We start from the raw sequence: 23,814 nt of genomic DNA, 5'->3' as shown, positions 1-23,814 counted from the left end.
ATGACATTGGATTCTGGTAGCGAATCCATAGACTTCTACAGAGCCATTGCTTTCCTGGGAACCCCATGGCAAAGAACAGTCGGGGAGGACGCCACCAAAAATAATCAGAGCATAGCTATCAGTGGCAACTGCCCTGACTCAGGCATCTGTAGAGGACTTTGTCCATTGAAGTGCAAATGACAGAAGGATGCCCCCTCCATCATGTTGCAGGTTGTCCACTGGCTTTGCAGTCCTAGTAGCTCAGGGCTGTTTAGTTCGGGGTTTGGTTTCCTTGGCAATTGGTGTACCGGGACTTGGAGTATAGGGGACTGAGGCCAGGCACTGTGGTAGCCTTCTCTTATCTCTAACACTTAACTGTAAAGACTCTTCCTGTGCCCTCTAACAGATGGAAAAAAAATGAATGCAGTGGGATGTGTATATATTACCTAATTATTTTTTGGGGTTCATGCACAATGGGCCTAATTCAAGAACTGATCGAAGAGCAAATTTGTTTTCAAAATGGGCACAACCATGTTGCACTGCAGGTGGAGCAGATGTAACATGTGCAGAGAGAATTGGTGCGGTGTGTTCAAATGGATATCTATATTGCAGTGTAAAATAAAGACAGTATTTACCCTGCACAGAAACAAAATAACTCCCCCAAATCTTCTCCACACATGTAATATCTGCCCCACCTTCAGTGCAACATGGTTTTGCCCATTTTAAGAACAAATTTGCTATCAGGTCTGAATTAGGTCCAATGATTTTACCCTCAAATGCTTTTTGTCGTCATTTATGATGAAAAAAATGAAAAATAACGTGACAATTTTTGGGAAAAATTCAATGTTAATTAAAAATTTTAGTTGTCTAGTTACAGATTTACTGATGTATTTTGTAGATTCATTCTTAAATCAGTAATACTTTATCTTTAACTCAGGGGCTGACATCCCGGGCAATAGGCGTAATCAGGGCTATCTAATTAACAGGCAGGCAAAGAAAAAAACCTGGAAATCAACACCATTTTTGTCAAAATGGGAGACTGATAAATAAAAATTGGCAAAACATCAGGAACACAGAAAAACTGTGGTTCAAGTGTTTTAACAGGGTAATTAGATACCCCACTCAAATATATTTAAATTCATTCATTCTTCTCTTTAAATATACTTTGATGCTTGAATTACAGTGCATACTAAATGTATACCGTACATGCAATAGGCTGTTTGTCAACTTTAACCAAAAGAAAAAAATGCTATTACCTGCTGGAGCACGGCCTCTTGGGGAAAGTTAAATTCCTTTAGGTCATTATCTTCATCATCACTTGGGGAGTGCATATTTCTTGTGTTTACCTACAGAATGGACAGAAACACCAATCAAGCACCCAAATTAATATTTCAGGTGTATGCACTACTAAGTGACAAAGGCCAAAGTTACAAAAAACAGATCAGGAAGGCCTACTGCAGTGATCAATAAGTAGCACCAGACAAATGCATCACAAAGGTTTTTATGCAAATCTAAGCAATGTTTTAGTTATAAAGCAAAATAAAAAAATTGTATAAAAATATATGCAATTCCTTTATTACTTGCGAAATAGCTGCACAACTGCCCATTTTTACAGTCTTGACCAAACATTCTGGGAAATCTCCCATTCCAACGACAAAACAAAGCGGGTGTGCTAACGGAACACTGTTATACTTCTTTCACATTGAACCTCGTCCTGGGTTATTGCCGGGTTGGCGACGGATGGACCCGTGTCGAGGTGTGGTGTGAAAGCACCAAAGCTTATAACTCAGGTCGACCAACCCAACAATTCAACCTGCATTATAAGAAGGGTTAAACCCGGGTTGCTCTCTGTATAACAGAAGACGCTGGTTTAGTGGGAAAGTGCCAGACCCAGGTCAGAGCCGGGAGCGTGATCCCATGTCTGGCCCGGCTTAAAGATGTGAAAGGGGTACGAGAGAGAACCAGCACCATACCCCTTTCACAATGCAAATGCCAGGTTGCACTCGGGACTTGGACACGGGTCAGTACCGGTATTGGCGAGGTGAAGCAATCAGCCGTGTCGCTGACATAGGGAGGGTGGGGTGGAACATCAACAGGGGGAGGGAAAGAAGGCAGCCCTTGGAGCTGACGCTGCATTCTCCTATAGTTTGAATGGAACCCGGGCCGCTCGACCTGGGTTACCTGTTCACACTAGCCAGTAACCCGGGTACGACCTGGGTAAAACTTTAACCCAGGTCAGATTGCTGGGTTGCTGGACCCGGGATTTTTCAAAAGGCCCTTTCACTCTACAGAGTGACCCAGGTCAACCTAGCAACGACCAGGTTTATTTGTGCGGTGTAAAAGGGGTATACATTGGAGAGATATACAATACCACATTTAATAAAACATAATAGGGTACTTGTGTAGTTTCACGGCGGCAATTACGTAGTCAGCGTAGCGTTCCTGTCAGAATCAACGTACCGCAGCGCGGCTAGCCAAAGCTTACGTAGCTAGCATAGTCAGTCAGAGTTATGCAATTAGCGTAGTCAATCAGCATTCTGTTACCAGCATTCTGGAATTTCATTGTGTCAGTTATGGCTGCCGAAGCATTAACCATCTTTAACCTGCCAGAAACGGAGGAGGAGTCGGTTGAATTTTTACAACACCACCACTTGCTGCCAGAGACACAGACCTGTGTCAACGGGCATCCTATGAGGCTATATGTAAAGGAGCGGATGTGGCGCTGCCACATAAGAAGCTGTGGTAAGAAGGTCGGTGTCCAGTCCGCACAATGGTTTCGCGGATGTCAGCTGACATTTATGACCCTTCTGCGCTTCATATTTTCTTGGGCAGACGAGCTGACAAGCATTACATTTTGTGAGCGCCACCTTAGGATTTCCAAAATAAAACGCTGTGACTTATAACAACCTTATGCGGGATGCGTGCACCCTTGATTTGATCGCAGCTCCAACGCCGGATTGGCAGGCCTGGCAAAATTGTTGAGGTTGGTGAAAGTTTATTTGTCCAGCGCAAAAACCATGTTCGGTCTCAGCAGTGGCTCTTTAGTGGCATATCCCGAGACAGGTGAATGTTTTATAACACCAGTGATGTCCGCCATCCAGAAGCATAATGAACCGGGTACCACCATATAATCAAGACTGTTGGCGCACTTACAACACACAACAACTTGTGCAGACGGGTTACCATCAGGCGCGCGTCAATCACTGCCACAATTTCTTGAACCCAGACACTGGGGTTCATACCCAAAAGCGTGGCGAGTGTAGCGAGCCCCGCAAGGGGACGCAGAATACACGTCAAGTAATCCGCGTCCGCTCGCGACGCTTCGGGCTCGGTGTGCTCGCCACACTTTATAAAATCAACTCCACGTCAACGTGGATAGTGGGGGTATGAACAGGTCGGGAGGACGCGTAACGCGTCCACTTCCACTTGCCACGCTTTGGGCTGGCATGAATAGTGCGGGCTTGATGAGGAGGCATTTGCCAGTATGTAACATGGAGCACTGGCAAATTCCCCCTTTATTGTGCATGAGACGCACTTGCGCCCGCACCCCCCTTTGTGCACGAGATGCATGTGCTACCGAACCCCTAACCCCGTCTCCCTGAAGCGGACACGGGCAGGGTTGCTGTACCCTGCCGCAAGAAATACTGAGACGCACAAGTGTCTGAGACGCAGATGGAGCGCCTCTCCGCCAGCGCCCGCATGATTGCCTGTCCGCCAGCGCAGGGGATCTGGCGGTTACCGGCGCTGTGTGAGAGAAGCTCACTAGGCTTGCTAGGGACATAGCTGCAGCTCGCTGGGACAGTACGGTGACTACTCTGCCTGACGGGGACACTATGCAGGGCCTTCGCGGGGACACTACGCTGACTACGCTAGGCAGCCACTGGGCTACGCTGACAACGTAGCTTAGGCTGCCGCCGTGAAACTACACAAGTACCCATAATAGAAGTAAAAATAGGTAAAATCGGATTACAATTGCATATAATTGTGCACAAATTTAGAATATGCCACAAGATCTTGGACTTCTTAAAATAGATCATGAACTCACAATTACTCACTAAAACAGATTTAAATCATTACCCAGAGTTTTTGGATAGTATTCAAATTTGTCCCTTTGAAAATATATACAACAATGGTAAATTGTAGCGGCCAATCCACTAGGTGTCTATATCTTGCAGGCGAATGGTTCTGGTGGAGTGTAATTGGAGTCCAAATAATGCCAATGATAGCTCAGACCATCGATGGTTCCAAACCATAAATGATGTGGAAAATCCAAGTAAATGGCAGAACTTGGATATACTGTAAGACTGTACGCGTATCCCTGGGCAAGGACACCCGGCTTCATTAGTTTCAGAGACTAATAGTGGGAGTTCTAGTCCTATGACCTAATTGATATATATATATATATATAGATATAGATATATAGATATAGATATAGAGATATATATATATATATATATGGCATATTTGAAATATATGCACAATTCTATTGCAATTGCAATCACCCTTTATCTTTACTTGCATTAGGTTTCATTAAATGTTGTATTTTATATATTTGCTACCTATAAAGGAGGCTAATATAAGCCATTTTTTCTATCCCAGGATACAGGATTGAAAACCTCTAAATCCTGGGAATGACTTAATGGTGGCAATGGCAGGCAACAGCAGGACTCCCTTCTCCTCCTAGTCTCTCCCCCTATATGTTTTTATTGAGGGAATTGTAATTCTTAGCAGAGCTACAAACCAATCCCCTCCGCATTGCACCAATTTGGGTTATCTATAAACTCCTACCAGGTCTACTGTGTTCTTCTTGTTCGTCTCGGAGAGAGATCCAGAAATGAAGGTATCCCACTGCTCTTGTTGTTCTTCTGGGAGCTCTGTGAATGTACACAACGTCAACATTAACTCGTTTCCCATTGCTCTACATGGCGATAGATGGAAAGATCTGTATTCAATTATTGCATCGAAACAAAGGCTGTGTTGCTTAAATAACCTAGTCGTCCAGCTTCACTTACACAACACACTTCAGATCAAATTTAAAAAAAATCATTGTGCATCAACCCGTTTTATTGCAAGTAAAAGCTGGACATTACCTTTAATTAGCTGGGCGATGAGCGAAGCATTGGGTCCTTTTTCTGAACTGTGCACCAGTGAATTAGCTATTTTGGTGAGATGGCCCATAAAGCCTTTCCTCCGTCCTCCTTCTGACCTAAAATATTGACGTTTTCACATAAGAGTGTAGCCAGAACTGCAAATTGGCGACATATAGGTGGTTTATTAATGCATAAGCAGCCATGACATATTTACGGAACCTTTATTTCCATGCTGGCAGTAATTCCACCTTTCTGCAGATTCAGACCATCATTTATCACACGCTAATAACAAATACATCTCCAATCAATCAGCAAAGTGCATCACTATAGCAATACCCTGTAATACCCCCTCTCATTTACAACAGTGAATGTCTGCAACTGTTTAGGAAGGGATTCAGTATTGAATCCCGGCGGTCGGGATCCCGGCGTTCAGAATCCCGACGCCGGAATCCCGACAGCCGAAATGCCGACAAGGGGGGGGAGGTGGATCGCCCCCCCCCCCCCCTTGCGGGCTCGCAGCGGGCCCGGTGCCTCGCTACGCTCGGCACACTAATTTATTCTCCCTCCAGGGGTGTCGTGGACACCCACGGAAGGAGAATGTGCATTTCGGCGGTCGGGATTCCGGCGTCGGGATTCTGAACGCCGGGATCCCGACCGCCGGGATTGTAACTGCATCCCTTAGGAAGAACACGGATTTCATTAATACCAGTGTTCTGCCATGCTGTTTTCCATAGTTCAATCTGTACATGAGATACTGTACGTTTTCTAATGTTTCCCTCTAGAGACACTACTGAGATACAGATGGGTTCTTCCTTATATGCTGCTGCTCAATCCACGATAAATAGCCACAACTGGCAAAAAGCAGAAGGAGTGTTAAAACTACATTGCTTGCTCAATAAAGAAGTGTTTCCTCTGTATACAGGTTGAGTATCCCATATCTGAATTGTTCAGGATCAGAAGTATTCTGGATTTGCACAGTTATACAACGAACCCGAGTCAAAATACAAAATACATTAGTTTCATAAACATTTTATACACATAGGGGCATATGCAAGGAACTATTGGATAATGCACTCACAGGGGCAGCAACAATGGCAAAAGGTCCTTATTAAATTAGGTTTAAGTCTGAAGCTGTGTACACACGGTGCAATATATCGCTCAGTGTCCTGTTTTCATCAGCAACCAGAGATGGTCTACAAAAACTAAACATCCCAATAAGAATAGAATACATTAGATTTAATACTTACTGTTCTCGCTCATTATCTTCCCATGCTGAAAGTATCCTATGCACCAGGAGGCATTTCTGTAAAATCTGACAGACAGACAGAAGTAAATAATTCCATTCAAGAGATTATTATAATATGAAGCCCTCACACCCAATGTTTTCACTTTCATATACTCCGCACCATTCTCCGGTGGTATCTCATTTACAGCCTGAGTTAGAGGTGTACATACACTGCATGAAATGACGATGTACATGCAGTGGAGTCAGTGCTTGCTACTACGCATGTGCAAATAATTCAGAAAATCCAGGTAGTGCATGCGTTACCTGGAGTGTACCAGAAATAAGGTGGCAAAATGAGCAGGCATTCCTGGAATGAAAGTCTTATGGGCGTGACACGGGCATATCAGTGGAAGCGGCTGTGCTCTCAGACACATAGCTGCATTTACAGATTCCACTTTCACACTGAGAAACTGCACTTGCCATAAGGCTGGTGTTGATGGTGCAAACGATGGTGGAGAGCAAAGAATCATCAGTGCAGAAAGAGAGGGTCTCTGTGATCACACACTAGTACACCAGGGCCAAGCCAAAACTACCATTTGTATATTATCGCTCCGCAACCCCTACGGAAGAGCGTACGCCGCAGCATACGCCTCTGAATCTGGCCTTAAGTCATTTGCCTGTGCTCTTGTGCCATTCCCTTAACATTGCTTATCCACCACACAAGTCATGATTCTTAAATTATTCTTACATATTTGACAAGCATATTCTCCGGCAGATCGCTCTCATTGGCTTCTTCAATGGGCGTTGAATTTAAAATGGTGTTGATGCAAACCTCGACTTGGGAATGCAGGAAGTTGTTGTACATGTACTTGAAGTACAGATTCTGAAAGGAAAAGCATACAAACTGTAATCATGAAAAGATGCGGCTAACGCAAGTATATACATATATACACACACACACACACACACACACACACACACACACGTCTATTGGGGCTACCAACATTTCAATATTTCTGTTATATCACCATCAGCAATCTCAGCAAAATAATTGCAATAATAATCAAATACATAATAGGCATAATATATAGATATTCTGCCTATTCTGTATCTCATTACTATTGCAATTATTTTGCGGAGATCATTGCTTTTAGATTCAATATAGTTTATGGAGGACCACGTATTTGACACTATGGAATGAGAACATTGATTTTATGAAAGAAGCACTTTTAATAAACCTTTCTTGAATTTGGACTTCACTGTATATTATTTAAGGTTATATCACACAAAACATGGCAAGCCTACCACTAACCCCAGACAATATCTGGAGCCACTTGATATAAAATATATATACACCATACATACACATACGCAGGTGTGTCCTCATATTGTTTCTGTGTACAGCATATCTTTCTGAGGTCGGCGGCTCCTCCATTACAATGAATGTATTAGTGGGAATACATGCCCCTACACCACAGTACAGATAGGTCATGTACATGTGCTTACATAAATATATGCACGCACGTGCGCACACACACACACACACACACACACACACACACACACACACACAGAGTGAGAGAGAATAAACACACACTGAAAGAGACCTATTCACATACTTTATTTGTTGCATACTTTTTGCATACTCCTATCATTTCCTTGCAGCTTGAACTTTTATACTAAGAATAACTTACCAGCATGGTGTTGACTGAATCTAACTCAATCAGTTCTTGGTTTAAATCCATATTGTTTGTGTTAATTGCACTAGCAAGCAATTTCACCACATGGAGACGAGTATTTCCTAACGGTGGATCAAGTATACCCCACGTCGTCTGCAAGCTTTCTTTCTACAAAAATAAATAGAACACTATATTAAAAAAAATCGTGGGGTTTCATGGATAATTGTTGTTGTATGATCTTGTATTCATCCTGTCCGGTTGCTTTTAGAGTGTTTTTCCGGAGTCCATCATCAGTAAGTTACAAACTAAGAACACAGTGGAAACCTAAAAATACTATGATTGTAGGGCTTGGGAAATTTAACACACTCTTTCCCATTTGGCAGATACAATAGTTAGACAATAGTCCTGTAGTTTCTAGACTTCAGTCCTGAAGGCACACTAAAGCCTCATACACACTAAACAGCTTTTTAAAATATATCGCTCGGAAGCTCTTCTGAGTGATTATCAAGTGGTGTAAAAACAGCTCCGCAGACCCTGCGGTGGCTTGGAGATGCTTGGTAAGTTTGGGCCCGAGAGTCTGCGGGGGCTACTGCTGTTCTGTTAATGGGACCGCCGCCATTGCCTGGTCTGTTACTGCTCTGCAGTCGGACTGCCAAGACCAGCAGATCTTCCTGTCTACAGTCCTCCTGTTATTCTAAATGCCCCTCACAGAAATGGCTGCTCCCTCACCGCAGACAGTTATTGCGTTAGTGAGGCAGTGGCCATTTTGCAAGGGACATTTTTCATTGTATCAGGAGCAGCACTCAATGTTGTTAACAATGGCCGCTCCCGAGCATCAGTAACGTCCCCCCAAACCCTAAGCTGAACATGCCTGTTGATTGTGGCTATACATCATAGCTTCTAAGGGGTACATTTACTAAAACTTCTAAAAAAGGAAGAGCGGCGAGGTTGCTCATAGCAACCAAATCATTTCTCACACAAAATGCAAGATACCACTATGAGACTGTACATTCCTAGTATGCCTCAGAATTATTATGGGCATGTGCCAAAGTCAGTGCATTTTTTTTTTTTTTTAAAGCTTTATTTCTCCATGGCATAATGGTTCAAATATGTGAATACAGAAACTAAAAATAACAAACGAAAGACTAAAAACCAATGAATGGAATTATGTAATTGTACCTTAGGTGGATCAAGGAGGAGTTCATGGAATTCTTTTAAATGCTCCTTGATGGCCAACAGTGTGCCTAAGCTGGCTTGGGTATTGGACATTGCATCTAAACCAGGAGGGTTGATTTCCAGCTGACCCTCCAAGTTACAGTAGAACCCACTCAGTCCACCCAGTTCAGCCCTGAACAAGAAACCACAAAGTGGCAATGAAATATCAGCTATTTATACATTTATATAAAAGTTTGTCAAATGTTAATAAATACAAATAGGTATTGTGAAATGGAATACAAAGAAAGTTATACTAAGCAGCCAAACTTTCTAAGTATCATTTCAAGGTAGAGTGGCAGAAAAAGATCTTTGACACTGATTTTGAAACCAATTTGTTTTTAGTATTGCAAAGTTTCTGACGTTGATAAAATAAACCACCAAATCAATATTTTTTTTTTTTAATAGTTTTAAATTGTTGAGAACCACAAATTCCAAATCAAATCTCGAGTGGGGTGAGTTCCACTACCTTTTTGCTGGTGTTTTTATGTTGTTGCAACAAACCTTTCCATAAGTGAGTGTGTGTGTGTGTGTGTGTGTGTGTGTGTGTGTGTGTGTGTGAGATAGATATATATATATATATATATATATATATATATATATATATATATATATATATACTTGTGTGTTGGCCGGCACTCCCAGACGCTGGTCCAGACTGTTCCTGACCCGGTGCCTTCCAGCGTGGACCCGTGGGTCCCAAATACAGGGTGTTTGGAGAAACAGGCGGCACTCTCGGATTTAGTGAAAAGCGTGAAAACAGATTTATTGTTCCAACAATAAATCTGTTTTCACGCTTTTCACTAAATCCGAGAGTGCCGCCTGTTTCTCCAAACACCCTGTATTTGGGACCCACGGGTCCACGCTGGAAGGCACCGGGTCAGGAACAGTCTGGACCAGCGTCTGGGAGTGCCGGCCAACACACAAGTATATATATATATATATATATATATATATATATATATATATATATATATATATATATATATATATATATATATATATATATATATATATATATATATATATATATATATATATATATATCACACACACACACACACACTCACTTATGGAAAGGTTTGTTGCAACAACATAAAAACACCAGCAAAAAGGTAGTGGAACTCACCCCACTCGAGGCCTGATCTCACCCTAAAAGCACACTTACTCATGAAGAAGACAAGATCGAAGCACAGACTAGTAGAAAAGATAAATCTCATGGCTTGGAAAAGAGCGTATGAGAAAGGACCATTATTTTAAAATGGGTAGAACCATGTGGATTACCAAGGACAGACAGATGTTACGGACACCTAGTGAGGCACCTAACACGTGCCAAAGGCATTAGTCTAAAAAGAGAAAAGACTCATCATAAAGGAGCGAGGCCTTGCAGGAAATTATGGGCATCAGCAAGCAGATTGGCGTGGCCTAGCTGGAAATGGGTGTGTCTTTACAAGCTGCCCCAGATTGCATCAGTTTGGGAGGTTTGTCCCGCTGACTCCTCCTCTAACAGGAGCTGCATGCTGCAGAAGAATGCGACACTTGCAGCACACAGCTCCTGTCACTGTAGATGAGTTGGAATTTTGGTGACCCCCCGACAAGAACCGACTGGTGTGGGCCGCACCCACATGCCACTGAGGATAGAGTGAAATGAACAGATTTTGTAAATCTAGGAGTGCTCTGGCAATCAGAAACAATGACTTGTAATGAAAATCTCAGATGAATACATTGCTTTGGTAGTGGGCTCAGGACCTACCTCAGTCTTCGTGGCTCCAGTAAGGTCAAAAGCACTTGGATACCATTAACAATCACAGACTCATTGTGTTCTCCTTTAAACATGTTACCCAGGAGCAGCTCAATAGTTTCCTGTCTTTTTAAAGAAAAATGTTTTGTTGAGAAAAAAAAAAAACCCTACTGAAAGCACAATTACAAACAAACATTCATATCACAAAAGAAAAAAAAAAACATAAACTGAACAGAAAGGTGACACTGCACAAATACAAAGGCACAAAGGGAAGCCCACGCTAAAGGCCCCCATACAGAGATGATTTGGTCCGATTCAAATGGATCGGGCAGTGAAATCGGACCAAATCAGCTGTGTGTGACATGCCGTCGGGTCCGATGCACGGCCCCATGCGCATCGGACCCTGTGGTAGCACCAGCGGGACAATCAGATGTCTCGCAATCTGACCCATCAGTGGCACATCGCGGGTGCTTTTTAGCACCTGCGATGTGTCAGGTCTGATCCTAGGTGTGTGCCAGCGGTGCACCTATGCGGCGGGGCGAGATGCGGCTGCTGAATATTTTTAAATTACTGGCCGGACATTGATTGGCTGAGAGAAACCAATCAAGTTCCTAGCGCCGCTGCAGCTCGGACAGACCCCGCTGCCCACCACTACGAGCTGCCCGGACCCCACAGCAGCTCCCTGGGATTACATGCAATAAATTGCATGTAAAAATGGCACATCAAGCTCCGATTTGCATGTGAGCCTCCTGGGGAGCTGCGGGGGGGGGCTCTCAAGGGCAAACTGGTCCGACTTTTCCTTAGGACAAATCAGCCCAGTGTATGGGGGCCTTAAGAGAACAAAAATTAACAGACTGGACACAGACTGAATACTTCAATTCTTCTAGTGAGTTGTCAAAAAAAGAAATAAAAAGAGCAGCATACTAGTCCAATGGTTACCAAAGGCAGTCCTTGTGGCACCCCCAACAGTACAGGTTTTGCATAGATGGTATAATCAAGACTGAGGTGTTAATGAAATCATCTGTGCCTAAGCATGGACATCCTTAAAACCTGGACTGTTAGGGTGCCTTGAGGACAGCATTTGAGAACCACTGTACTAGTCAATGACAATATTTCCACTCTTTATTCCATGACATACAGAGAATGTTTGTCTGTGTGGCAGTACATGGATATGTCTCAATACATTTATTAACAGTTCTTAAAGCAGTAATGCTAACCACAGATGTGTCCACATACCCCTAGCCTCAACTCTGCATGCAGTGTGAGATGCCAGGTGTGAGCAAATCGAATTATGTCATTTTTGAATTATTTTTTTTTATCAAGTGTGCATATTTGTCACAATATGATGGGACAAAACCACCCCATAGACTGCACTGATTAATCGGATATGTGACACTTATTTGAAGACCAATGGAAAAAAGTCCTCCATGGAACTTCGTATACACACTTGGGGGATAGTCAACACTGAAAAGGGGGCGTGGCCACGAGATACAGCTGTGGATCGTAGAGCTGCGGCCAGGAGCTCGCCAATCCATGTCCGTTCGGCAGAAAAAGCCCGACTGCTTCTAAAGTCGGGCCCGTTCTTTCGAGATTCCTGTTCAATGCAGCCGGGAAAAACCACATTGAATAGGGCCCTGCTGCCATTTCCCTCGAACGGAAATAGCGGCAGGAGATTGAATACCCCCTTTAGTCGCACAGTCTAGCATATCAAGATAATCACTGCAGAGTAGAGACTTGGGGGTCTTGTGTAGAGACTTGGGGGTCTTATTCAGACCTCCTACTCTGCACAGGTTACGTCTGCCCCACCTGCAGTGCAGCATGGTTTTGTCCATCTGCAAAAATTGCAGCCTTGCTAACAGGTTTGTATTTGGCCCTTGGAGCGCTAAGGACATACAGATGGAGCGCCTCTCATGCAGCGCCGGGAATCGCCAGATTGTCCCCGCTGGCGATCGCTGGTGGAGAGGCACTCCATCTGACTGGGACGCGTGAGCGTCTCACACTCATGCGCATCCCAGTCATGCAGCGGGGAGCGGAAACCCTGCCTGTCTCCGCTTCAGGGAGACAGGCAGGATTAGAGGGGGATGCGGGCAGTGACTGGGGAGCTCCGTTGGAAGGGGACACGCAAGGATCTTGTGCACGCGCATCCCCTTCTGGGGGCTGGTGGTTGGCGATTCTATCACCAGCCGCTGGCAAGAAGAGAGGCTCTGTATCTGTACAGTATAACTGTGCTGCACATACAGATGTGTCCTCATACACTATTGCTGCAGTTACACCAAAAAGTGATGCTCAGTGCAACATTCTGCTTCCACCTTGACATTTAAATTATGTCCCACCTTCCCTATTCTGGCTACAGGCCAATGCGGCTTTAATTATGCCCCTCCCCCCTGAATCACCCTGCTGACTTCCACACACGCTTTGGTACAAGCATAGGCTGTCCCGACCACCTCCAGAGTACTCCCATTCCATTGGTTATGGTGGGTCACAGGGGGACCTGCAATGGTATATTGCCGGGTAGATACTATAACGGCTGGAGGGAACTCGTGCCAGTTACTATATATATATATATATATATATATATATATATATATATATATATATATATATATATATATATATATATATATATACACATACACACACACACATACATATATACATACATACACACACACACACACACACACACACACACACACACACACACAGGTATATACTATTTTTCCCTGCAGGCTAAGTTGACACCACTGTCTCATTCTCTGAAGGGGCCAGCATATTCCAGGCTCACTACTGAGCACAAAAGCAGACATCTACCTTTCTATATTATACATCCCTTTACTACACTGAGCAGTGCCACTCATGTATCATTCACTGCTTTTGCACATGATATGCAGCAGCAGCATGCAGTGTTCCTTAATGGACAGTCTACTACTTCTCTTTACCCGATCAGAACGATCTCTACATCTATCGTTCCTCCAATTAATTTTTCAAGCGTTACACACGTGCTCGAATGCCTTGTACGCCTTTTGAAAGTTAGGTTTATGCTTGATATTCCCTGTAGAATTACAGCCATGTTAAACTGCTAAATGAGTGACATTAAAAATATGAGATTATCCTGGGTATATTTTATTCAAAGTACCACGAGTTGCCTGGCCAGCAGTTCTCAGACAACTCTACTAAAGGCCGGGCACTAAATGTTTCTGGTCATCATTCGGCGTACAGGATGCACAAGCAGATTCTGCTGATTAGAATGATTTGCAGCATGCCTATAGCCTGTATTTGCAGATGAAAGACTAGTGTTTTACAGCTGCAGTCACACGAATAGCCTGAAACAAAACACATATGGATATCAAAAATGGGGCAAATTTAGGCATAACTATGCAAAACTTGGGAGTTCTATAACCCTTTGCTCAGTATCCCAAGGTAAAGGATAAAAAAAAAAAAAAAATCAGTATTGGTAAAATCCCAATTAGTGCATATACAGATGTGTCCTCCTACACACTTCTGAACAGTGAGAAGAGTACACAATACATTTGTGCAGTGTTACCTATTCATTTACCACACAAACGTCTGGTGTAAAAATAATCAATGTGAAAGCGGTGACAATAGTGGACTATGCTTTTTGATTTATTGTAGTCCATGGAAATGCATGCCTTACTTCTCCAGAGTGGCCAATAACTGGTCAGGTTCAGGGCTATCCTGAATCTGGATCATCTGCTCGCGGCTTAATCGGATAATATCACACAGTGACTGAGAAGCGTTGGAATGTTGCTGAAACAGAGACATGAAAGCGTTAGACCAGAATGAATTGCTTTATTTATAGAGCACAGTATGAAACAGTGATTCCTTGTGACTACATGGTAAGATACTTCCAGCAACCTCTAGATGGAGCTAGGAGTTTAAAGTGAAATGCACACGTTCCAATATACATTCTCAATTCTATTTACAAAATATGAAAAATGTTTATACCGTACATCCAAATGAGTATTTTCATAGAAAAGGCCACAGTTGAAACCAAAATTTTTTTACTCAAGCACCTCAAAAATATCGCTGTTAATAGGCTGACATCTTGGTTAAATATCTTTTAATCGTCTAAAAATACATAAATCATGTAAACCCCAATACTAACAAATTATGAATTATTATTGCAAGTGATTCAAAACTTTAAGGGCCAAATTGTAGAGCAAGCCTTCTTACAGACATACGGGTACAAATCTAGAAAAATAAAATAAATTTACACAAATTCCTAATAAAAATAGGGGATAACAACCTTGATACAAACTATCATAGTCATAAATTATTAAGGTTTTCCCCTATTACTGGGCGCCTACCAATTTTAAAGTTATCAATTGCAAAAAACTTCTGCTAAACCCAACTAAAAATAGGGCACGCAACACAAAAAGTCCATTTTCGGCACCCAAACACAGCACTTTCCTGCTCACCACGTCTGCATGCTGTGCACTGGTAGTTATTGCACCTAAACAATAGAGCACTTATCACATACACTTAACACATTCGCCACTGAGTATGGATACTGTTGCTGCAGCGCCACAAGAGGAGAGCAATTACTGACGAATTATGCTAAATCAGAAACTTTTTATTCCTTAGTTATTCCTCAGGGAGAATGCTGCCGGGATGTCCGAGTAAGTCCCGATGCTTTTAAAAAAATATAATTAAACTTTTGCAGTCCAAATAAGATTTTTGCAATTCAAAAGAGTCTGGTTTAAAATGTTTAAATGAATTGTAATTTTTTTAATTCAAAAATGGTCTACATTGAATGTTGAGCAACCTTAATGTTCTTATTTTATAGTGGTTAACCATTGGATCGGCTACTAGCGGCAGGGCTGTTGAGCCTGACTAGACGTTGGACTTGCTCTGGGGTGCATGAAAAAAGATGCAGTAATTTCAATAGAAATTACCACATCCCCTTTTCAGTTCGCTAATTGAAGAGCAAATCTCCACGCCGGGTTTTTTGTTTTTGTTTTTAATATCCTGTCCTCAGATGACTTCCCCCATCACAATTCACTTTTAATCTGAGAACATCACATCCAGTGCTGTTACCGTCTCTTTTTTGCCATGTGTTGCACTATGTACAGATGTGGCTATGCTCATCGGTGCTGAAGTCACTCCATCCAGGTATCTCAGCTGTGCTATAGGAATCGCACGTTAAGGCGCCCTAAGTGGAATATTTAATCCCGGACGATATTTCGGATCCTCAGAAATATTCCCAGTTTTTACGCATCGGACCTGAAGATTGTTTCAAGGAATTCACATTTTTTTCCCCTCGGAAACTGCAGCTAATTCCAAAAATGTTCGGACATTATCACGACTGCATATTTGGCTTTTCAAAGAGCCGAATCTGCAGTGGCGAATCCCAGCAAGGTGCTGGTCGTTCTTTCAGCGTATCGGCCAGCACCTTTGGATCCTTTTAGTAACATTTAAGGCGTAAGAGGATCCCAAAGCTAATTACACTGCTTCATAGCTGGGTGGTCGATTGCTTTACTAATGTAAACTATAGTACAGTGCTCGGTAGCAGCAGATGGATATGGCACTACAGGATACAATGTACAAGTACTGTAGCAAGGCCTGACAAATGGCCCAGTACACAGTATAGTAATTGCAGGTCCCTTTAATACAATAATATCGCAGGACAATCTACATTATGAAATTCTACAAGCCCCGAGTAATGTTCCACCTGCCTTACACAAATTAAAGCCAGGCACTACAGGTGTATGTAATGGCTCCAACCTAGACCTGGTGTATGTGGCATAGTGGTTAAAATGACACTTTATATTGCAAGCACCCTGGGTTCAAATCCGGGTTAAGGCACATTGGTGGCTATGAATCTTTCATTTTTTTCTTCATTAAACTATACAGTAATCACTATTACTGTTATTATAATAAAATAAAAAAATCCTGAAGAGACGCTCGCAAAGAATTTCACACCATGAGCTCAGTTCAGATGTGATCATATTCGGCTACCCTGCTTAACTCTCTCCATACTGTCACGTCTACAGTACTCTATGCTCTCAGCTGCATTGGACGCTAAACCACTAATGACCTTGTAGCGCACTTCACTGTAGAAAGACAAACTGCATTGGACCCTAAACTGCCCTGGAAAGTGGTAAAGAAGCCTCTACTCTACTATACAGAAGAGATGTTCAAAGCATTTCACGCAGTAAGCTCAGTTCAGCAGCCCCTGGCCCCACCATCGCTCACGGCTTTTTTAGTTGAATAGAGCAAACTTTTTGCCCAAGACTCAAAAGTTTATTATTGAGAAATTTAGAAAAAATAAATATATTAAAATTAAGTCAATTGTTTTTATAGGGTCAGCCTTTGTGGTAAGGAACTAGATTTACTTCTGTTTGTCAAGGTATTTTATGACTGGAAGCCACCAGCACTGGTTTTGCCTATTTCATTGAACATAAATTATTTTAATTGGTCCTGGACCACCAATCCAGGGCACCACTGTAAGTGTCCCGAGACACCTCTGGGTGCCAATGGCAGAGTCGAAGCTCTCTGTAAACAGCACAGAATCTCCCCCTCCGCCAGCTTTTACTCTTCATTGATGCCACAAAGCCCGCTATACAATAAACACAACTGCCACTCAGCTGCACAAGGCGTGCATGACCCGACAGGCTATTACAGCGTGCCCTAGCAACTAAAGAGACAGCATCCCATTTGCGTTAGTCTTGGCCCAATCTGCTTCATGGTTGCTTGGTCAGCCCAAGGGACACAGAGGGTAAACCTATGCTGTTCTTAGCTCCATAGGGGTGGGCACCCTAGTAGACGTTAGTCACAGCCTGCTGCCATTTTGTAAACCTGCTACCTGCATAGGGTAAATCTGCTACCTAGTTGCTCAGTCAGCCCCAGGGACACAGCGTGTAAATCTATGCCATCATTGCAAACCCCCCCCCCCCCCCCCCAAAAAAAAAGCAAAGTAGGCATTATAGAAAAACCATGTGCGAACATGAAAAAATGCTAAGGCCAAGGCAGACCAAAGGGAAGAACCCTGTACTAGAGCAGTGCACAATGTCTACTGTTGCTGGCACCGATGTTAAGCCAGCAATCAACATGGAGGCTCCCATTGTTGGCGCCACGATAAACAAATGCTACAAGATGTGACAAATACACTATAAGAAGTTGTACTGTTGGAGCTTGGTCACACGTAAACAAGACATGCCATATTCACCCCATAGAAAGCTCAACTTCACAGATGGAGACCTGGATGGTTCTGGAGACTTGGACAGACCTGAGCCCTGGATGTGCGTCATGATTATATGAACATCAATACTGCGCCAGTTTATTGCCAATTGAAGTCCAGACCTTCTGCAACAATTTAACTGTTACCCAGAATCCCCATGATGTTCAGCACAGCTGAGAAAAACCACACAGCATTTTGTGGCTGCACATTTTCCCTCTAAGGGCAGTATTCAATGCCCTTTTTCGGCATGTGCAGCGTATCCTGTTAGCAATTAAATATATATTCATGTGCTGCAAGCACACAAATAAAAATAGCATGCCCCTTCACAAAATAAAAAATACAGATTTTTTGAAAAAAAAAAAAAAAAAAAAAAAAAAAAGATAAAAAAAAGTACCCTTTATTTTTAAAAGATCACATTTCAGTTCATCTTAAAAGATGTCGAATGCAAAACGGTTAATCGTGGCGAAAATCATGCTGAAAGCAGTTCTCCATCCTAGCATTGAATACACTCTCGGCGAATCCCAGTGAAAACCCCATTAAAATACACCAGCGTATTGCAGCAAGCATGAAACGGAGAACTTGGCCGACATTCACTGGTCGCTTTGGGCGAACAGTGAACATTGAATAGAGTGAATTAGATTTTCAGCGAAAAAGATTCACCGCAAGGAGTGAAAAAAGCCTGATTTGCCGAAAAAAAAAAAAAACACGAAATCGGGAGCATTAAATACTGCCCTAAATATTTTCTAGCAAGAGACATGGGCCAAAGACTACTTCCAAAAAGATTATCCCCCCCTTCTTTGTGCAAAATGCAGAAACAAGTACTTGTATAGTTGGGAATACAGAAATGAGTGCAACCATAAAACCTCTAATCTTAGCTAGACGTGGACAAATGCATGTTTGATGTTAGAACAACAAGAACAACTACTGGAGCACCCCAAACAGAGGGATTGGTATCATATACTTACATTATCATCCTTTGAAGGATGAATCATTTCAATCAGTCTTTGAACTATTTTTTCTTCATTAAGCCACTGTGTAAATGAATCAAAACAATTACTGAGGGGGGAAAAAGGTTATAATAAATTACACGAAACAGCACATGTACTTTAACTACCAACAATCTATGCTTGTTTAGGCATCTTATGCAGATCTGGTATATATGTCTGACATCCATTATGTCAACATGCTCATAATGTCAACATTGGGCACGTCAATACTCATGTTAAATGTAAATAGGTTGATCTGGTGCTTCCTGAGCATCCAGGTGTGTTCAATCTTGTGTTACCCAAATATATAATCATGTATAATCATGAACATTTTAGTATAATATGGCACTATTAAAATAAAATCTCACTATATTGGTATTATATAGAGGCATTGAACAGTTCTCACACAATGTCCTTCAGTGGTTGCATAGTAATTAAATCACATGACCTGTCAATCCTCATTAGAGATCACATTACTCTACCTACTTCATGACATTTCTGATCATTCTCCAACAACCAGCCGTAAAACCAGGATGGATGCTCTGTGAAACACATTGCTTTATATGGTATTTAATGGTTACTTTCATTTCAGGAGCATGTAAAGTGTGAGGCAGCCAGCTTGGGTTTTGCAACTGGAAATATTTATAGGGGGGGTATTCAATTAGGTGCCTTTTTTTGACTAGTCAATGAAATGGCACAGTCGAAAATTACATGGATTAGTAAAATTACTTGTCAATCCACATGTTTTTGGCGAAATTGCGGGAGTTTTTTTAGTCACTTTTTCGACCGCTGCCAATTCAACTATAAAAAAAAATAAGTGAAGTGGTGTGTGTGTGTGTGTGTGTGTGAAAAAAAGCCTAAAGCGGTAAAAAAAGCCCGCAATTGAAAAGTCCATATCTTTTGGGAAGCTGAAAAACGTACTTAATTGACCTTTTAACTGCTTATACCAGTGGTTCCCAAACTTATTAGAATCATGGCACCCTAGAATATTAGAACTTTTTTCACGGTACCCCTAGGTCACAAATTTAAGAAATTGCGTTTATATGTGATTCTTAGGTTCGGTTATGTTATGAAAGACAGGATTTTATTCTGTTTGTCCACATATTTTGTGATTGGAAGCCACCAGCACTAGTTCTGAATATTCCATTGACCATAAATAATTTGATTTGGTCCTTGACCACAAACTCGGGGCACCCCTGCAAGTGTCCTGAGGCACCCCAGGGTGCCACGGCACACAGTTTGGGAACCACTGGCTTATACTAATTATTGATAAATTATTAAGAACTAGTGTTTTAATTATCTAAATTATTATTTGATTATAAAACATTGAAAATGTATCCTTATTTGAATAGATGAGATGTATCTATCCCACCTGACTCTGTCTGCCCCTTCCCTTTAAAATGTAAGCTCTCACGAGCAGGGCCCTCACTCCTCATGTGCTTTTCATAGAACATATCTCTGCCACCCTGATAATTGCAGCATTGTCCTGTCCCCTGATGGTCTTTATTTACCATGGACTTGTCCTAATTTGCATTGTACTGTAGTTAGTTATTTTCTTGTTTTTCATTCATTTATGTATTGTCAGGCGCTGCGGAACCCTTGTGATGCCGTATAAATAAAAGGATGATAATTTAGTTACAGTTTCTTATATAGCGCAGCAGATTACATTTCGCTTTACAATAAGAAACCATTATAAAACAAACTGGGTAGTAACAGACAAAGGTAGGAGGGTCCTGCTAGCAAGCTTACAATCTATAATGTACTTGCAGCTCAGATGATCATCATCTATAACTGATGCAACCATTAATTACATCAGTGCGACAACAGTCCCGATTCCTGTATATAATCCCAAGTATGATTTTTTTTTTAATAGTGCCATATTTTACTACAGTGTGCACTACTGTATTTTGTCATTTTTATTTATTCTTTGTTTACATCCAGTACAGACACATTGAATACACACAGACACTCAAGAAGCGCCAGACCTGCTCATTTCCATGTTGCATTTACTTTAATTAGCCATGTTAAAAGTTTCCTGCTGTTCTTGGCTGCACACTAATGGGGTATCCAATTAGCCTGGATGCATTTTCATACAATAAAAAAATGGCCTGATTACTGCAATAAATGACTAATTGTTATTTTCAAGGTATCCAATTAGAGGCAGGTTTTTATAGGCTGAAATTGGACATGCTCTAGTACAAGAACACATGGGAACTGGAATAAATCTCTGATCCTATGTGTTATCGTGAGTTGGCGGCTGCTTATCGGTGCTAGTCAATGTCCTAGTTTAACATTGATGTTATGTGCATGCTGCCCATTGGTTTGGGTATGAAATCCCAGCATCAGAATTCTGAGGACTTGTGGTAAATATTTCTACCCCAACACCCTCCCAACAGCCTAACCCTAACCCCAAGGTCATTACTTACCTTCAGGATCTGTTTGGATTCCTGACCCTCGGGATCCCGCTGTCTGTATTTTAACTGTCGGGATCCTGACCATAGTGTTCCCGCTAGGCTGTTTTAGCGGGGCGCTGCGCCCTGCCCGATTTTTAAAGGGAAAAATGCGCCCTGCCCCTCTGGCAGCGCCCCGCTAAAACAGCCTGCCTCCTCCTCTTATCGTGATATCGGGGAAGCCCGGCGCCGCAGTATATAGCTGTGCCCGACGCTTCCCCGGCAGCGGAGAGCCTTCGGTGCGGCCGGGCCTGCCCCCTTGAATGACGATGCTGGCCGGGACCGCCCTTTTGTGACGTGGGCCCACCATCGTCACTGTTCTGGGCGGTCTCGGTCCGCCCCCTTGACGATGCCCCCCGTGCAGCAGCGCCCTGCCTGCCCCGGTTCCTATAAGGAACACTAGACCACATGCCTGCCTATATCTAGATTCACAGTTAATGAAACTGGTGAAGGATTGGTAAAGTGTAATGTGTATGTCAGATTGACAATATGAACAGTCAATGAGAAGGAAAACAGCAAGACGTCCAACACACCATGAAGACATGGTACTAGCATGATGTAAAGCCAATACAGCTGCAATGCTCGTCTATAACATGTTGGCATGCTTTGTTCAACATTAATCTGTCCCGTTTCTCATTGATTATATTCAGAAGATCGATCATTTGAACAAATCTCTTAAGTGAGAGAAACTCTATCCTTTGATGAGAGAGGTTCTTGCATTCATATAATTTGAGGAGTAAAATATATGTCACAGACGAATAAATCTTCATTCAAGAAGTTCATCTCAAGGTGGAAGACGTTTGATGACATTCACTAAAGTTTCTGATGTCATCTCTAACTTAAAAAGCCATTAATACTAATGAACTATTGAGATGACCCAAACAACAACCACCACAAATACCAGTTAGATACATATAATGGGTAATAAAGGTCATCTATGAAATGATCCTGGCTGGTAGCATGTCTTACATAACCCCAGCTTTAATGAGCACCAATAGAGCAGAAATAACTGAACATATCTGTATTCTATTGGCTGCTGTATCTGACTACACCTCAATCCACAAGAGGACAGTTGTAGGATGGACCCATGTCCCAATAATGCCTAAGACTCCCCAACGGTGATACAGTTCCTGCCACAACATGCCATCTGTTTTCCAACCCCATAACTCTGACCCTAAAAACCCCCAACTCCTTCCCCTTTCCTTATAGAATGTACGCTTTCATGCCCTCTTACCTCTGCTTTCATCCTGCCTCTTAAGTGCCCTAACTCAGTCAACGAGGTATACTAGAAGTATAATAAACACTTTTAAATACATATATAATGCACTAGTAAGCACGCAAAAAGCAAATGCTTCGAAAGCTAGTCTGCTACCTTGTGATTGCCTCTGTTTGTGCATGTGTGAGAGAAAGATGTAGTTTCACTCGCTGTATCGTGGAAATTGTGGCAGCTCATATATAAATGCTAACAAGACCACTTTATCCCGGCGGTTTTGACACGGTGGTACAATTGGTTCTTATCCATTTATAGATGGTAGGCATTTCCTTAATAATCAAACATGAAAACTTCTAATTTCATTTGCAGGATGGGAGAGAATTGGGAGTCACTATCCAAAATAGCAAAATCTTTCCATCAACAATCCAGTTATAAATGACTAAAAAAACAGGACATTATATAAACACAAATTTAGTTTCAGGAAACTCTATTCAGCATTACATAAATAAACCAAGACAAGCTGTATGAAGTTTCTTAGAGAAAGGGGGGTTAACTTTTTGAATTGCAGAAAATTATTAACCCGGCACAAGTCGATAAACATAAAAAAGGTGTTTTAGAAGAAACCTTAGATTTCACTCTAAAAGTTAAACATTGGAACGTATGTAAAGGACGCATAGTACAAAGTGTTCCACGGAACAATATATTTGTGTGTCGAATGCACTGTCCACTTGTAAGACAATAGTAAGTAGCACATGCTACATATCTTATAATCTGCTCTGTATTGGCTGCCTTGACCAAATATCTCACTATTGTACAATATGGAATGGAAATTTGAAAAAAACATTGGAGAGTAAAAAATTGTTCCTAATTTATTTAAACATCACTTTAAGAGGAAGACCATAGGGCAAATGGTGAGTTTAACACGGAAAAGTAGCAACAACATTAAGTGCAATGTGCATACAGAGTTCATATATTATATTGCATCATTGCCACTTTAAATTTTTCAGGGCAAACCAGCTGCGATGCCGCAAACTGCAA

The 23,814-nt window shown here is 42.0% G+C and overlaps 1 protein-coding gene across 5 annotated transcripts in view; it reads right to left on the bottom strand.

Moving 5' to 3' along the window:
• PPP6R1 (protein phosphatase 6 regulatory subunit 1) overlaps positions 1-23,814 on the bottom strand; it is a 66,535-nt gene that overhangs the window by 20,945 nt on the left and 21,776 nt on the right. For all 5 annotated transcript variants that reach the window (XM_083162646.1, XM_083162643.1, XM_083162647.1 and 2 more), the window contains exons 5-14: positions 19,093-19,158; positions 14,582-14,694; positions 10,939-11,052; positions 9,153-9,321; positions 7,989-8,141; positions 7,043-7,177; positions 6,317-6,381; positions 5,070-5,185; positions 4,768-4,853; positions 1,236-1,325 (exon numbers count right to left, since the gene is read on the bottom strand). In XM_083162646.1, the coding sequence (XP_083018772.1) occupies positions 1,236-1,325; positions 4,768-4,853; positions 5,070-5,185; positions 6,317-6,381; positions 7,043-7,177; positions 7,989-8,141; positions 9,153-9,321; positions 10,939-11,052; positions 14,582-14,694; positions 19,093-19,158 (1,107 nt within the window). The remainder of the gene's footprint in view (positions 1-1,235; positions 1,326-4,767; positions 4,854-5,069; positions 5,186-6,316; positions 6,382-7,042; positions 7,178-7,988; positions 8,142-9,152; positions 9,322-10,938; positions 11,053-14,581; positions 14,695-19,092; positions 19,159-23,814) is intronic.

The sequence above is a fragment of the Crinia signifera genome, chromosome 19, assembly GCF_055691185.1.
Source record: "Crinia signifera chromosome 19, ASM5569118v1, whole genome shotgun sequence".
Taxonomy (NCBI): domain Eukaryota; kingdom Metazoa; phylum Chordata; class Amphibia; order Anura; family Myobatrachidae; genus Crinia; species Crinia signifera.
This window is presented reverse-complemented; position numbering and strand designations above follow the sequence as displayed.